At 61.6% G+C, this 16,538-nt stretch overlaps 1 protein-coding gene across 1 annotated transcript in view; it reads left to right on the top strand.

Annotated features, from left to right (window-relative positions):
• The window catches only part of Tle3 (TLE family member 3, transcriptional corepressor), a 28,211-nt gene extending 21,919 nt beyond the window's left edge, over positions 1-6,292 (top strand). The window contains 11 exon segments of the mRNA XM_048369318.1: positions 723-773; positions 1,187-1,339; positions 1,530-1,662; positions 1,862-2,049; positions 2,528-2,604; positions 3,335-3,584; positions 3,837-4,084; positions 4,386-4,533; positions 4,896-5,046; positions 5,212-5,288; positions 5,820-6,292. Coding sequence (XP_048225275.1) covers positions 723-773; positions 1,187-1,339; positions 1,530-1,662; positions 1,862-2,049; positions 2,528-2,604; positions 3,335-3,584; positions 3,837-4,084; positions 4,386-4,533; positions 4,896-5,046; positions 5,212-5,288; positions 5,820-5,927 — 1,584 coding nt within the window. The 3' untranslated portion in view covers positions 5,928-6,292.
• The last annotated feature ends 10,246 nt before the right edge of the window (positions 6,293-16,538 follow it).

Below are 16,538 nucleotides of genomic sequence, written 5' to 3'. Positions count from 1 at the left end.
GTCCAGCTTTGGGGGTGGTTTGTCGGAGATGAGAGTCTCACCCACTTTCCCGCCCCCGACTGGCTTCAAACCTGGATTCCTCCGGTCTTTGCCTCCCGAGCAGCTAGGATTACAGGTTGTGAGCCACCGGTGCTTGGCTGAAAGCGTGTGTGATGCATGTTAAACACTCAGGTGTGCGTGCCGACACCGGGGCTTGAGCTCAGGACGGGCCTGGGCGCCCCGTCCCTTAGCTTTCTTGCTCGTGGCTGGCATTGGGCCCTATGAGCCCCACCCAGCTCTGCCTCGCTACCGCCGTGGTCATGTGATGTTCTAGCATGGAGGGGCCCTAGCAGGACATGGCCGGGCTGAGCTAGGTGGCAGCTGACATCCCGGGGCCTGGTCCCAAGTCTCTCTCTTGGCCACTTGGCTGCCCCGTAGCTCTGGGTACGTTGCACCCCGAGTTGGGCGTGTCCCTAGGGGGTGAATGAGGCGGGTAACCACCCCCAGAGCGGTGGCATTTCCGGGTCCAGAATAACACTGCCTCGTGGCGCGGGTGGTGGACGTGAATCCAGCGGACCGTGGAGACACAGAGGGCGAGATGTTGGGGTGCAGTGGTAGGGTGGGCGTCTGTGAGACAGAGAGAGAGAGAGAGAGAGCGCTCCGGGCCCCCGGAGGCTGGGCTAGAAGAAGCAGCTCGGAGGTCAGGTCCTCACCGGCCCTGCTGGCTGCTCTCTTGGTTGCAGGACAGCGACGGGGACAAGAGTGATGACCTGGTGGTGGATGTCTCGAATGAGGTGAGATGCCCTGGGGGGGGGGCACCCTCCCCGCTGCCTCCTGGGGCATCTGGTGGGCTCAGGAGGCCCCGAGCCGGGCTCTGCCCCACGCGGTGGCTGAGTTCAGGGGCCCGGAAGAGCTCAGTGCAGGTGTCTCCCCGTTCCTAGAGTCCACTGCCCTCTGCCGGGGGTCCACTCAGCAGGGCGGGGCGGGGGGGGGTTCTCCTCGGGAGCCCAGCCCCTCCCAGCCTGTTTTACTTGGACGTGGGCAGGTTGCTGTCCCCACCCTAGCGGCCCATCCCCCCAGTCTGTCAATCAAGCTTTTCCCCGCCCTCTATCCCTCCCCCTCCCTCTTCCTCTTCCTGGAGCCAAGGGGGCTCCAGCCCGGCCCTGGGCTTTGTGAAGGTCCCCGAGCGCGCTGTGTTTGTTTGCAGGACCCAACCACGCCCCGGGTCAGCCCCGCCCACTCCCCTCCCGAGAACGGCCTGGACAAGGCACGGGGTCTGAAGAAGGACGCCCCGGCCAGTCCCGCCTCGGTGGCCTCCTCCAGCAGCACACCGTCCTCCAAGACCAAAGAGCTTGGTCATGTAGGTGGGGTGGGGGAGGGGAGGGGAGGGGAGGGGAGGGAGAGGCAGCACCGGGGCGGGGATCCCACCCTGGTGCGCGGACGTTTCTGGGTCCCCAAGTGGTGCTGGCTCGGGCTTCCTGGGGGGGGGGGGGACCAGGCTGGGGCGGTCCGTACCCCAGCCCTGGGAACACCGTCGCTCCCCTCCCCAGAACGACAAGTCCTCCACGCCGGGGCTCAAGTCCAACACGCCGACGCCGCGGAACGACGCCCCCACGCCGGGCACCAGCACCACCCCAGGGCTGCGGGCCATGCCCGGGAGGCCTCCGGGCGCGGACCCCATAGGTATAATGGGTAGGCACTGCACGGCCCGGCTGGGATGGGGGAGAGGCCGCGGGGGGAGGGGGAGGGGGGCTGTGGGATCCCTGTGTGTGTATGGGGGGGGGAGGGGGCAGTGCCAGAGAAGCAGCAGCTGCCTGGGGGGGGGTACAGGACGAGGAGGAGCTGCGGGCCCCTCCCACCGAGCCCTCCCTCCCCCCGCCAGCCTCGGCCCTGCGCGCCCCCATCTCCATCACCGGCTCCTACGCCGCCGCCCCCTTCGCCATGATGAGCCACCACGAGATGAACGGCTCCCTCACCAGCCCCAGTGCCTACGCCAGCCTCCACAACATCCCGCCCCAGATGAGCGCCGCCGCCGCCGCCGCCGCCGCCGCCTACGGCCGGTCGCCCATGGTGAGCTTTGGAGCTGTACGTAGACCTTTTGGCTCCTTTTGGGGGGGGGGGGGGCTGGCTGGCTGGGAGTTCTGAGCTCGACGGGGTGAGGATACCCTTGTGGGAGGAGTTTTATCTGAGTCCAGATTTGGCCCAGAGGGCGCAGGTGGAGGGGAGGGGGTGGCCATGCCGTAGGCTCCCCCACTTGCCTGCTGGTTTCTGGGGGGGGGGGGGACCCTGTGCACGACAGCCTCCCGGCACCCCTCCCGCCTGGCCCCGTGGGACCCTGCGTCCCAGGCGGGTGCGTCGGGAACTGGGTGGGCGTTAGAGTCGGGGCCGGCGGGAGGCCCCTTCCCGGGACACTTGCCGGACCGTCCAGGCTTTCTGTATGGAGGCGAGCGTCCGCTCCCGGCGGGCGGTGGCAGGACAGGACGGGCAGGCGGGCGGGCGGGCGGCGTGGGGGCTTACTGAGGGCCCCTTGCTTTGCCTTGCCTTGCAGGTTGGTTTTGACCCTCACCCCCCGATGCGGGCCACGGGCCTGCCCTCCAGCCTCGCCACCATTCCCGGAGGAAAACCGTAAGCCCGGCTTTCTTGTCTGTGGGGCAGCAGGGGGGGGCTCCCCCCCACACACACCCACACTTCCCTCACCATGCGCTTCATCCCCGGGATGATTGCCTGGCCCTTGAGGAGGGGTGCGGTTGTGATCGGCTCAGTGGAGCCCTGAGTCCCTGCTCATTCATTGGCTGTGGGAAGAAGGGGGTACCCGGGGTTGCGGCCCTGCCCCGCCCCCCCCCCCCCGGGCCCGGGCTTCTCGAAGAGGAAGAGGTGAACGTACGGGTGGTACTTGGATGGTGGGGGAGAATCTTGGCTTCATGGCGAGACCCCACGGTATCCAGCCCCCCGCACTGACACTGTCCCCCCACCCTGACAGCTCCTGGTGGCTGGGCAGGCTGCCTCCCCCCTGGCTCCCATGTAAAACTCCTATGCATCTTTTGTGTGCACATTCCTCCCCGTTGATTACGTAACTGTCGTATGTGCATTGCATACGTACGTATGCTTATACGTGTTGCTTGCGTGTACCGTGCGTGTTGTTGCTTCTGTGTGTGTCAGTGGAGCAAGATTCACGGCCGGGATGTGATCGAAGCCATCCTCGGAGCTGTGGGGTCTCCAGGATTTACGGGAGGGAGCTCTGCAGCGGGGTCGGGGTGGGGGGTGGGGGGAGGGGGCGGGGTGGCCGTCCGGGGCCGTGTGCCCCCGCGCCGGCTGGCAGGGGTGACCGTCCGTGCCCCCCCCCCCTTTTTTCCAGGGCGTACTCCTTTCACGTGAGCGCCGACGGGCAGATCCAGCCCGTGCCCTTCCCCCACGATGCCCTGGCGGGCCCCGGCATCCCCAGGCACGCCCGGCAGATCAACACCCTGAGCCACGGGGAGGTGGTGTGCGCCGTGACCATCAGCAACCCCACCCGGCACGTCTACACGGGGGGCAAGGGCTGCGTGAAGATCTGGGATATCAGCCAGCCGGGCAGCAAGAGCCCCATCTCCCAGCTCGACTGCCTGGTAAGGGGTACCCCCCACCCCTCAGCGCAGGCCCAGCGGAGCTGGGGACCTGGCACGGCCCTGGGCTGGCCGGAAGAGCGTTCCACCCCACCTCATTTGCCAGCAGCGGATAGGGCTACCCCTCCCTGGTCTTCCCCGGGGAGCCCGTGTGTGACCAGGGCTGTGGATTCGAGGACGGAGGGCTGGATCTCGGGTGGCCAGGGTGGTGGGGGGTGGGGGGGGCCGCGTTGGACCCCGCTCCTGTCCCTGCAGAACAGGGACAATTACATCCGCTCGTGCAAGCTGCTGCCGGACGGGCGCACGCTCATCGTGGGCGGCGAGGCCAGCACGCTCACCATCTGGGACCTGGCCTCGCCCACGCCCCGCATCAAGGCCGAGCTGACCTCCTCCGCGCCCGCCTGCTACGCCCTGGCCATCAGCCCCGACGCCAAAGTCTGCTTCTCCTGCTGCAGCGACGGCAACATCGCCGTCTGGGACTTGCACAACCAGACGCTGGTCAGGTGAGGGGGTGCGGGGAGGGAGGGAGGGAGGAGGGAGGCCCCCCCCCGGCTCGTCCTGGGGTCCTGGCGCGGTCCCCAGGACCGTGGCTCTGCCTGAGGAGGCCCTGCGTTCAGGTCGGCTGGGGTGAGGGGCACCCTAAGAGAGCAGATGGCTCTGTTGGAGGGGTCGTGGAGGCAGAGGGGGGGAGGATGTATGTCTCCAGGGGTGTGTGTGGGGGAGGGGGAGGCTTGAGCCAGAGAGGCGTGGGGCCCTCCACCGGGGCTCACTCGACCCCCCCCCCCCCCCGCCGTGGCCCTGCAGGCAGTTCCAGGGGCACACGGACGGGGCCAGCTGCATCGACATCTCCCACGACGGCACCAAGCTGTGGACGGGAGGCCTGGACAACACGGTGCGCTCCTGGGACCTGCGCGAGGGCCGGCAGCTGCAGCAGCACGACTTCACCTCACAGGTGCGCGCCCCGCCCCGCCCCGCCCCACCGGTCCCACACCCCCGCACCGGGCCCGGTGAGGCCTGGTGGAAGGAGGCAGCAAGGCCTGGATTCGGGAGCCCGTCGAGGGGGATTTGCCGTCCCCTTGGCTCATGATGGATGGGGTGGGGGCCCGGGGGGCCCCCTCCCTGCCCGGCTCTGGCGTGAACCCCTTCTGCCGGCCTAGACCCGGCCTGGCTGTGAATGCCCTGCGCTGCTGTGTGTACTCTCCATTGCTTATCTTTGTCTTAACGGGGGGGGGTCCTTTGAGACATCGGGTGGCCGGATGATGGGGTGGCGGAGGAGGGGGGGGAAGAGGGCCTGAGCCGTCCGTGTGCCCACAGATCTTCTCTCTGGGGTACTGCCCCACCGGGGAGTGGCTGGCTGTGGGCATGGAGAGTAGCAACGTGGAGGTGCTGCACCACACCAAGCCGGACAAGTACCAGCTGCACCTGCACGAGAGCTGCGTGCTGTCCCTCAAGTTCGCCTGCTGTGGTGAGCCCTCGGGGCCCGGCGGGGAGGTCGGCGGGGGGCGCCCCGTGTGGCGCTGGGGAATCGGCTTGGCAAAGCGGGAGCCGGGCATCACCGTAGCAAGCCCGCCCGCCCGACGGCTTCGGGTGACCGACCTCGGCCTGAGCTTCCTCCGCTCTCTATCCGCAGGCAAATGGTTCGTGAGCACCGGGAAAGACAACCTCCTCAACGCCTGGCGGACCCCGTACGGGGCCAGCATCTTCCAGGTGCGCCCCCCCCCCCCACCCCGTCCTACCCGCCCGCCCGCCGCCCCGCACCCCACTCCCGGGCTGGGGGTGAGGAGCAGACCTGTCCGGATCCGGATCCCTTCCCTGTCTAGATGATGGAGACCCAAGACGGGTCGTCCCCAGGGGGCCGGGGCTCAGTGGGGCTGGCACCTGAGCGCCCAGAGAGGCGTCCCTGCCAGGCCGCCTGTTCCGATTGGTGGTTCAGAGTGGGGCCCAGCAGGGAAGGGGCGTGGCTGCCGACGTGGGGGCGGGGCATGTGCCACTGCACACACGCCGACCCCCGTGACCTCCTTTGTGCTCACGGGGCACCTGAGCTACAGCTCAGGACTGCGCCCGCCCGTCTGAGGAACCGCCCTCTGCGGAGATCAGCCTTTCCTCCCGGCCCTTCTTCCCCGCGTGGTTGGTTGGATGGGGGCTGGGCCGCGGCTGCGCGGTAGAGGAGGAAGGAGGAGGACGCAGGGAATGAATTCCTCTCTGTCTGTCTCCCCCCCACCCCCCCACCCCCAACAGTCGAAAGAATCCTCCTCCGTGTTGAGCTGTGACATTTCGGCGGATGACAAATACATTGTAACGGGCTCCGGTGACAAGAAGGCGACGGTTTATGAGGTCATCTACTGAACAAGGACTCTCTGACTCTGGGAGACGCCGCCCCGTGGCTCTGGCGGGGGGCCCAGGAGGCCGCGGGCAGCAAGTGTGGGGTGCCGCCCACACGCAGAGGGCACGCACCCCCTCCCCAGCCCCCCGCAGGGCCCCCCCGCCCACCCCCCCGGGTGCCCGGCTGCAGGACTTTCTCCTCACCCCCCTTCACAGTGCTGGCAGATGCTACAAATAGATTTATTTTGGAGGCCTTGGCTCCGGTTCCCCCAGACACTGTCACGCGTCTCTGTCCCTCCCTCCCCTTTCTACTGACTGACCTGCCCTCCCCACCCCACCCCCCACCCCCTTCCAGGACACTGGAGCTGACCGCGGGGGAGGGGAGGGAGGAGGGGGGAGCTCCATCGCCCCCCCCCCACCCACCCAGTGAACAGAGCTGCAGGTTTGTGAATGTGTAAATAACAGACACAGACGCCTAGTGCCGCGGGGCCGGGGGAGGGGGCCTCGCCCGAAGCTCGTGCCTCCGTTGCCTGCTGTATTTGTACCCCACTCTCATGGTGGCTTTTCTTCTCTTCCCTTCTCTCTCTCTCTCTTCCTCCCTCTCTCTCTCTCTCTCTCTCTCTCTCTCTCTCTCTCTCTCTTAAAAACAGCAAAGTTCCCTTCTCAGAAAGGTAGTTGGGGCCCGAGAGCGACGGGCAGAGGCAGGCCAGTTATAGGGAAGTAAGTCTTGGGTAGGGGGGATGCGTGCCGTGACGTCACTGATAACCAAGCACGTCCATCCGGATGAGCGACGGACTGACGGACTGGCTGCTGAGACCAGGGCAGGCCTGGTCTGCATGGACGGGCACGGCTGGGCTTTTCGTTGGCATCTGTGTGCTGTCCCCCCTCGAGCCTCTCGGGCCTCTACCTTGCTCTTGTCTCTGTCTCTCTGTGTCCCCCCCCTTTTCTCTCTGTCTCCCCCGCTCTCTGTCCTGGGTCCATATTTCTCTTTGGTGCACATCTAGTCATTGTGGTAAGAGAGATGGTTCTCGTAGGGCAGCCCGAAAAGGACCACAGGAGAGAGAGAGAGAAACTTCTAGTAACTCAGCTCAGGGAGCTGCCAGAGGAAACTGCAACTGGTGCGGGTGCTTTTCTTGTTTCGTTTATTTTTTGTTTTTGTTTTTTTGTTTTCTTTTACTTTTTGAATAAAAAAAAACAAAACAAAACAGAATTAGAAGTGATGTCCTTTTCCAACATGCCTTCCTCCCCCTGGCCTGCCTTCCTCTCCCTTGAGTTGGAGACCACCCCAGGGTTGTGAGTCTTGGAGATGACCCCTTCCCTGCCCCTCACCCCCCCCGGGGTGGGGGTGGGGAGGACACAGCCCCGCCCCCCCCCCCCCCCCCCCAGCCACACAGATGCTACTTTGTGACACCACATGTGAGGTGATGGGATTTTGTGGGTAAGGGTTTGGGTCTGGCTTTTGGTTTGGTTTTGTTTCTTTTAAAAGAGAAGCTGAAGGCTATGTGTGCCCCTCCGGAGGGGGGGGTCCCCTGTGGCCCCCCCCCGCCCTGGATGCAGCCCAGGGGAGAGAATTTTGATATTGCATTTTTATGGATTGTTTTGTAATGGGGGTTTGGTCTGGTGAGAAGGAAGAAGGGGCTTCTGGGAGCCTGCCCTGCCCGCCTGTGGAGAAGGGGCTTCTGGGAGCCTGCCCTGCCCGCCTGTGGAGAAGGGGCTTCTGGGAACCTGCCCTGCCCGCCTGTGGAGAAGGGGCTTCTGGGAGCCTGCCCTGCCCGCCTGTGGTACCCGGGGCTGAGATGCTGGGCCAGGCAGGCGGGAGGCCAAGGCTGGGCGGCGGGGCCTGCAGCCGGCCTGGCCCCTGGGCTGGCTCTCCTGGATTTCTCCAGAAGGCTGAAGTCGGGAAGGGGGGGGGGGGGAGGTAGGAGATGTGATTCCTGAAAGAACAAAAAAGAAAAAGACAACGAGAAGTCATTGTAATGAGCTGTTTTTATATTTTTAAAAGTTGCTATTTAAAAGGTTGGTGTGGTGGTTGTGTTTTAATTGCTTTCTTCTTCCTGCCTCACCCACGTGTGTCCCTCCCCCTCCCGTGTGTGTGTGTCACAGCCATGAGACAAGTTCTTCCTGCCAGGTCCCCCTGGGTGCAGGGCCGGGGAGGAGAGGGCAGGGCTCCCCCCCCCACCTGTGCCCGGAGTGCCCTTGGGGTCCGTCCACACAGATGGAGGTCACATCAGTGCCTGAGCCCAAATAGCACTGCGCTGTTCACGCAGAACTTTCTGGAAACGTACCAATGACGTTTTAAGTGAATTGTCTCCCATGTTCATGGACATCCGGAGCTGGCAAGCCTGCACTGCTGGCTTGACCCACTGGGGCGACAGCAGGCCAGGCCCCCCCCCCCGGGGGTGGGGGTGGGCAAGGGTAGGTCCGGGGTAGTAGAAACTTAGGGCTGCCTCCCCCCACCCGCCCCGTGCTTTGGCCCTGGTGATGGCCCCCACCAGCTCCCACCTCCCCAGCCAGGGCTGCCCATTAGGGCAGTAGCAGGCTGACGTCGGGGCTCCCGGGGTTCCCGGTGGGTGAGGGTGGGGTGAGTGCACACCTGTGGTGGTGTGTTCCTCGTGTTCACACCGCAGTGGGGGGAGCAGGGGAGCACTCCGGTGGGTGTGTCTGTGTCCGCCAGAATGCAGTCTCTCCCGTTTGTGAGAAGGGAAGGCAGAGGCTGAGAGGCCAAGATTCCTGTGCACACGGCAGGGGTGGGGGGTGGGGGTGGGGGGAGAGGCTGCCCCAGCACAGACCTGCCACAGAAGCTGGGGAGCAGGTCCCCCAGCCTCTCCCAAGCTCACCAGGCCCCTAGCATAGGTGGCTTTCTGGTGCTCCCCCCCACTGCCAGCCATGCCCCCCAGGTGTCAGGTGCTTTCCCTGACCCCCCCCTTCCCCACTGTTGGCCACGCTGCCCCCAGTGCCCTCTGGGGCATCAGCAGCTTAGAAATGCTGACTGGTGTGGTGGTGGGCTCTCTTTCCCCCTCTCTCTCTTCCTCCCTCCCTCTCCCTCCCTCCCTCCTCCCTCCCTCCCTCTCCCTCCCTCTCCCTCCCTCCCTCTCCCTCCCTCCCTCTCCCTCTCTCCCTCCCTCCTTCTCCCTCTCTCTCCCTCTCTCCCTCTCTCTCTCTTCCTCTCTCTCCCTCTCTCCCTTCCTCTCTCTCTCCCTCTCCCCCCCCCCACACACACCCCACATTTATTTGTTGAAGAAACCCAATTACACATCCTTAGAGCTCCACATAGCCTGAATTCAACTGATTGCTAAATTGTGGTTAGATCCCGGAGCTTGATTAGATCCAGGCTTGATTTGGGGGGCTGGCAAGAATACACCCTTCATTAAGAGGCACGCAGTATTAAATGTTTCTCCTTTTGTCTGTTAGAGGTCACCAATCATCCTTACGCGGATTCCTTGAATCATTAGTCCAACTCAGGAGCTGGGGCTCCACCACGAACTAGATCTGGCCAATTGCTTCTAAAATCAGGAAAAAAGTAAATGTGGGAAGGCAGAAAAGGAATCAGCCTTTCCTTCCCTTCCCTCCCCCCTCCCCCCTCCCTCCCTCCCTCCCTTCTTTGCAGTACTGGGGCTTGAACTCAGGGTCTCATGCTTGCTCGGTCCAGGCTTCCAGCTCTGATGTCTTGACGGTGGTTTTTCGGCATAGGGGTCTCACCTCCCACTCAGGTGTGCTCCGAGCCTAGTTTAACCTTCCAATGTCATCGCTGGGGTTACAGGTGTGCGTTACCACACTGGTCTTCCCTGGAGTAATATGGTTTCATGGGCTTTTCTGTCTGTGCCGGACACACACAAGCCTCAGAAGGCAGGAGGGGATTTTAATTGTTGGATCATTGCCCTGTTGGAAAGATGAAGATCAGACATCTCGGCCCATTTCCCCGATTTTTGACACAAATGTTCCTACTGCAAGGTAAGAGAAGAAAACCCAACAAGCCATCTGGGGGCCGCTTTGCTCTGAGGTTATACCGGATTATAATACCATATTATCTTTTCCCTAGCCATACGCTGGTACTTAGGATTAGACCCACCATTTAGAACTTCCAGCACAGGGCTTCCTAATACAATGACAGGCTCAGTATCTCCCGTTGTTAGGCACATTCCAACGGACATTTCCCAGACACCTCGTGTTTCACCGTCGTACCTCGCATGTCTTACAATGTGGTGCCACAGTTCCTGTGGAATTTCAGTTTCCAATCTGAAGCAAATGGGCTAAGCGCAGAAGAGCCTGGAAGATCTCAAACAGCCAAGAAATAAGATTAAGGTCCAATGTACCATATCGGAGACAGACTCACATAGGCTTTATCTAAAAAGTCTGTATGTTCAAATTCTCTGTTTCTCTTGTTTTCTCTCTCTTCTTGTCAGTCATGGGGCTTGACCTCAGGGCCAGCTTGAATGCCATCCCTGAGCTCTTTTGCTCAAGGCTGGTGCTCTACCACTCGGGCCACAGATCCACTTCCAGCTTTTTTGGTGGTAAATGGGAGACAAGAATCTCACAGACTTTCCTGCCTGGGCTGACTTCAAACTGTGTTCCTCAGATCTCAGCTTCCTGAGCAGCTAGGATTATAGGCACGAGCCACCAGCCTCCAGCTGCTCATTTTTTTTTTTTTTTTTTGCCTCACTCAATAGTGGTAAACAGTAGCCAGTGATGGCCCAAATCTGAGAGCTAAGAAAACTCTCCTAGAATGAGAATCGTTCCAGATTGTTCAGCCTTTCACCTGGAATCTAACTTGCTGCCAGTGGCTTCCACGCAGAAAGTGTGCTTTCTCCTAGCTGGCCTGCCAGTGTTCATTGCCAAGAATTGTAGGGCAAAGCCCCAGGTCCCAGGGACCACTGGGGAACTGGGCCAGGCCACCCATCCCCAGTATGCCCGGCAAAGATGGGCGGAGGCCAAGGGCAGAGAGAGGAGCCTGTGAGAAGCAGGCAGGTGTTCGGGAACTCCAGGTTTGTGGCTTGTAAGAGTTTGTAGGAAAGGGAAACCAATGATCTCAGGGTTGGAGGCCTGCTTGGCGGACGAGCGGGCCAGGGGGGTCACCTTGGCCATCGTCCCGTTTCTGGTTGCTTTGGAGACGTCTCTAGGGGAGGAGTCTACTTCCCAGGATGCACTCGGGTTCCCGGGAGGGATTTGTTCGGTCATCAAGATGGTGTATCGGTCACTCTGGCCACTTCTGGAACCCCAGGGTAACTGCCGAAGAGAGTGACTCAGGAGGGAAGGAAGATCAAAAGGCAGACGAGAGCCAGAGACAGACAAACGCTGGAGTTCAGCCAACGGCTGAAGTCGCCCGGACGGCAGAACAGACGGGCGGATGTCGGGGCCATTTCTCCCCCCCCCCCCCCCCCCCCCGCTTGCTGCGAGGCACTGCTGTTCTCTCCTCAGCCCTGGGAGCGTTTGAGGAGGCCTGGATGGGAAGGGCACAGTATACGCTTGAATTATTTATTATTTGCTGTATCCACCAGCATGCAGAACAATAATGAGTTCCTTGGTACCCTCAGGAGTAGAGCGGCAAGACTTGCCTTAAGACAGATTTAAACGGGTCCCCTAGGGGTCAGTTGAGTGTTTTTCTCACCACTTACTAGGGAGCCTCCACTCTTTTGAAATGCCCCCTCGTGACCTCTGCTAACCTCGCTGCTTTCGTTTGAGAGATCAGGCCCTCAGTCGGCCATTTTGCCTAGGGATCCTAGATCCTCCAAATCTGGGAAAGAAGTTAGAGAGCCTAATGTGGGTGCTAGGGGTCCTTCACGCTAGTGGAATTGTCCTTGCTTCCCGCAGGCTAGCCACATAGTTAAGGTGTGTGCGCGTGCGCGCACGTGCGCGTGCATGCAGACAGATAGGGATACATTTATATATTAATATCCTAAGGGCTGCTGATAGGTCCAACAGGGGTTTTGGCCATTTAATCTCACCGATCTAATCTGCATCCAAGCAGCTTTCGCTGTGAGTGCTTTCTGTCTGGATGAAGGTGAACGCCAAGTCCTCCTCTAGCGGCTGTCCATTTGCTGCCTGGCTCCCCTCAGCGGGGACCTTCCCCAGGGCAGAGACCCAGCTTGACTCTCTGCTACCGGAAACACAGAAGAGTAAGGCGAGCCCATCCATCCACCTGTCAGGAGCACTCTTTTCTATCCAAGCGTGTTGCTTGAAACTCCCGGCTTTGCTAGCGGCTTGACTCCGGTTAAGGGAAAGAGCTGCTTTGGGATGAGGGAGAATTTTTGAAATGTAAGGTTTTTGTCTTAAACGCGTTTCCATTCGAGACGCTACTCAAGACCAGCCAATCAGGAGCAGATTGTGAACCGGAGCTCGGCCAATCCAAGCAGAGGGGCGGGGCCCGCTGTGTTAGGATTAGCCTATGTCAATGCATTTTACCCTAGTCAAACTAGCCAATCGTGTGCAGGTTGTGCACCTGAGCTCGGCCAATCCAAGCAGAGGGGCGGGGCCTGCCACGTTAGGGATCAGACCCGGCTCTGGGCGCTGGCTTGCCAGCATTTTAGCCTCTGGCGCGTGCAACCTGCTGCGGAAGTGAATTCTGCCTCCGCCGGGGTCCTTTCGAGTCGGTGGCCTTCTTTCCACAGGACACTCCAACATCCAGAGCTATTGCTAACAACCCGCCCACTCACACATTCATTCACTAATACCGACAGAGCAGTGGGGGGTGGGGGGGTGGGCAGGAGATGAGCCCTTCGAACCCCCGCTAGGATGCCCTTGTTTCAGTAACCACAGAGCAGTGGGGTTTGCAGTTAGTGGCCGTGGTGTCCTAAGGAGGAGAAAGAAAGCAGGTGACTCCCAGAAGGAGAAGCACCAGAAGGCTCTGCCCAGCCCCCATCCAAGCCGGGTGTTGGGCACTGAGAAATGAGCAGTTCCCGACACCCCTCTTTCCTGAGCCCATGGCCCCCTGCAGCCCTGAGCTAGTTTCTTCCCAGACAGGTGGAGATCCTGGGCTTGGGGGGGGGGGGAGGGGGGAGGGGGGGCGGGCGTGGGTCAACAGATAGGTAGGGGAGAGGCGTGGAGAGAGCCTGCTCGGGCCCACTCCGCACAGAGAGGCCGGCACCCCTCTTTGCTGAGGGCCTTCGTCCACCTGCTTCTGCCGCCTCCGCAGGTGTTTGGGCCTCGGCGCCCTGCCCCCCCAAGACGGGCACAACCCCCCTGGAAGCACAGAGTGCACCGATCCCAGCCGCTTGCAAATCCTCCTCTCATGGCATCTGCTCTGGTCTAGAACCCGCCATCCGTCCGTCAATGGTTTTGATTCATGGTGTTTTGGTTTTTTTTTTTTTCCTTTAAATAACTCTCCTGTAGACAGAAAAATATAAATATTTAAAAGGAAACTTTCTATCTGCTCCTAAATGAAGAGCTGGTAGCACTTAGCTTCACCGAGATGCCCTCTGGTAAAACCCACGGAAGCAGTGGCCGCCAGCTGAGCCCAGAGAGAGGAGAGAGAGAGAGAGAGAGAGAGAGAGAGAGAGAGAGAGAGAGAGAGAGAGAGGCTAGTGGGGGGGGCGGGACCCCAGGGAGGGCCTAATGAGAACCACAGAGAACACTGACCCTGTTGTGTGGGGCCCTGGGGTTCAGAACACGCCCCGTGCCACCGCTGGGGACACCCCCAGAGTGACTCTAGGCAGAGAAACTGAGGCACAGTGACTTGGAATGGAAGCTCCATGGACAGGCAGAGAGGCAGGAGCCTAATCGCCTGGGGTCGACCCACTATGTCCCCAGCACTTAGCACACTGATAGAGCACCCAGCACCCAGCACCCAGCACCTAGAGCAGCCTCCCCTCGCCCCCATCCCAGAGGCGGGGCATCCCGGCCACCGCTCCCCTCTCCCCCACCGGGCGCGGGGCTCAAGCCTAGGCCCGGCCCGTCTCCGCAGCCGCCGCGTGGGCCGCCGTTCCCGCCGCGGGGCCCCGGGCAGCCGCGGGAGCAGATGGCGGGGGAGGCGGCGCCTGTCAGCCGTTATCTCCCGCTGGTGACACGGAGGATAAATTTTTTGGCAACGTCCCCTTCAGCCTCTGCAAGCCACCAGCTTTAATCACTGTAATTGAGTTATAATGAATGATTGCGCCTTCGCTTTGTCTGAGTGCGGCACAGCCGGAGCAAGCCAGCCTGCCGGGCAGCCCGGCCGGCTCCTCGCGGGGTGTGGGGGGGGGGTGGGGGGAGGGGGGACCCCATCCCCTCCTGCCCCCCCGTCCTGCAGGCTCCGGTCCTCACGGGGGACGTGGGAGAAAGTCAGAGGAGCAGGAAGGAAAGGAACGAGAGCCGCTGCTGACCCTGCCCTGCTCGCCCTCCACCTCGGGGGAGGGTCCTTGCACACCGTGTGTGCGTGCGCGTGCGCGTGTGTGTGTGTACACACACGCGCTGGTCCTGGGACTCAAACTCAGGGCCTGGGCGCTGTCCCTGAGCTCTTTTGCTCCAGGCTAGCGCTCTACCGCTTGAGCCACAGCGCCCCTGCAGGCTTTTGACCGGTTCATTGGACTTTACTGGTTCTCATGGACTTCCTGCCCAGGCTGGCTTTGAACCACGATCTTCAGCCCTCAGCTTCCCGAGTCGCTAGGCAAACAGGCGTGCGTCACCGTCTCCTGGCCTCCTTTCTCTTCGTTCTGCGGCTCTTCTGTCCCAACCGTGCGCAGAGCCACGCCCAGCCCTGTGTTTCAAGCCAGGCCCCGCGTCTGCCCCTTTCTGTGTCTGGAGGTGCTGGGGTCCCGTCTGGGGGCCCCGCCGAGCCGGTGGCAGAGCTGCTTCTGCGGGAGTGGAGTCTTTCTCGGCGAGCCGCCTCGAGGGCTCTCAGGGCTCCTCATCGGGAAAACAATGATTACGTTCTGGAGTGTTCCCAGACAGCCCCCAGATGCAGGCTCTCCAGCGCCTTCAGCCTTCGCTTTGGATGAGGGCTTCCGTTTCTAAGATCAAAGCCCCCTTTCTGGCTGGCTGGCTGGGAAGTGTACCCCCCCGACCTTCTCTCCCCCCCACCCTCCCATCCCCGCTCACACATCCCCCGACTGGCTGCTTCACAGGAGAGAAATCTAAAGTCAGGTTTGTCCCAAAGGCTGACCCAGCCCTGTCTGTGTCCATTCTGGCCTTCAGTTCTAGTGCCCTTGATGTCTGGGCACAGGAAGGCAGGTGGCCCAGCTCAAGAGCATTCTGTGTGTGTGTGTGTGTGTGTGTGTGTGTGTGTGTGTGTGTGCGCGCGTGTTGCTGGTTCCGGGGCTTGAACTCAGAGCCCAGCACTCCACTCTTGCTTGGCTTTTTCACTCAAGGCCGGCGCTCGACCACCTGAGCTGTGCCGTTGGTCCTGGCTTTCGTTTTGCTAAGGCTCTCTTGGATTTGTCTACCCTGGCCGGCCTGGGGCCACAGCCCCCTGAGCAGCTTGGATTACAGGCATGTGCCACCGCTCCCGGCTCTCTTTCGCCTGTCTCAAAACCCCAACGCACAGGTTGCCCGCTGGGCCTGCCCCTTGGGCAGGGTGCATGGCTTGTAGGGTACACTCTGGGGAGCCCCTGGAAGCCAGGGTTTGTCTCTCCTCCTTTGGGGAACATTGCAGGAGGGGAGCCCTGGGGAAGGAGGAAGGAGTCGTCCTGGAGACGGCTGGCGGGTGGCCAACTCGCCTTGTAAAAGGCCCCTGGTGCCTCTGGAGCCGAGATGAAATAATTCTTTGGAATTAACCGAGCTAATTTTGACGAGCAAACATTTTGCTACAATGAAAGTTTTTATTGTAACACATAAAAGTCAAAACAACACCCAGTCCCTGTAGGGGAGGGACAGGCAGGCAGGCAGATTCTAGATCCTTCCGTGGGGCTCTAAGTTTACCACTGAAATCAAAAGGGCCGGATTAAACCCCACTGAAGGTGCTGATTGCAGTGGAGGGAGAGGAGGCAGAGCCAGGGAGGGAGGGTGGAGGAGGGGGCAGCCCACACCCCAAGCCCTTTAACCCCAGGCCATTATGTCCCAGGGAAGATGAGGGCCAAAAGCAAGGACATGGCCAGCTTCTAGAACAGTCTTGGCCTCACCCAAGCTTCCCAAACACCCGCTGGGGGCCGTGGCTGGGGCCGCTCTCGGCAGGCTGCCCCTGTGGCGGCCCAGCCTGAGAGTCAGAAGAGCAAGGTCACCAGAGGGGCCTCTTGCCCCTGACCTTCACCTGACCGGAAGACTCCGGCACAGGGGCAAAGCCGCCGCCTGGCCGCCCCCCACGCACCCAAGGCGGTAATGCATGGCAGGGGTTCCCCGGTGAGCTGGCTGTGGGTGCAGTCCTGGAGGGGGGGGTCTGGCATGGGGAGGGGTGCCCTAGGCACCTAGCAATCAACACCTCCACGGTGGGTCCGTCCAGCCACTCCGCCACGATTGAGTACAACGCAGCCTCATCACCACATGACCCCACGGGGAGAGAAGGAGGGAGGAGATGGGACTTGGTGTTGGTGGTGGGGCTTGAACTCGGGGCCTGGGAACTGTCTGTAAACGTACTGTTTTTTGCTCAAGGCCAGAGCTCTACCCCGTGAGCCACAGCGCCACTTCCGGTTTTCTGGTGGTTCACTGGAGGTAAGAAGGGTCTCATGGGGACTTTGCTGCCTGGGCTGGCTTCGAACCACCATCCTTAAATCTCAGCCTCCTGAGTGGCTG

Source organism: Perognathus longimembris, chromosome 20, assembly GCF_023159225.1.
Source record: "Perognathus longimembris pacificus isolate PPM17 chromosome 20, ASM2315922v1, whole genome shotgun sequence".
NCBI classification, from domain to species: Eukaryota; Metazoa; Chordata; class Mammalia; order Rodentia; family Heteromyidae; genus Perognathus; species Perognathus longimembris.
This window is presented reverse-complemented; position numbering and strand designations above follow the sequence as displayed.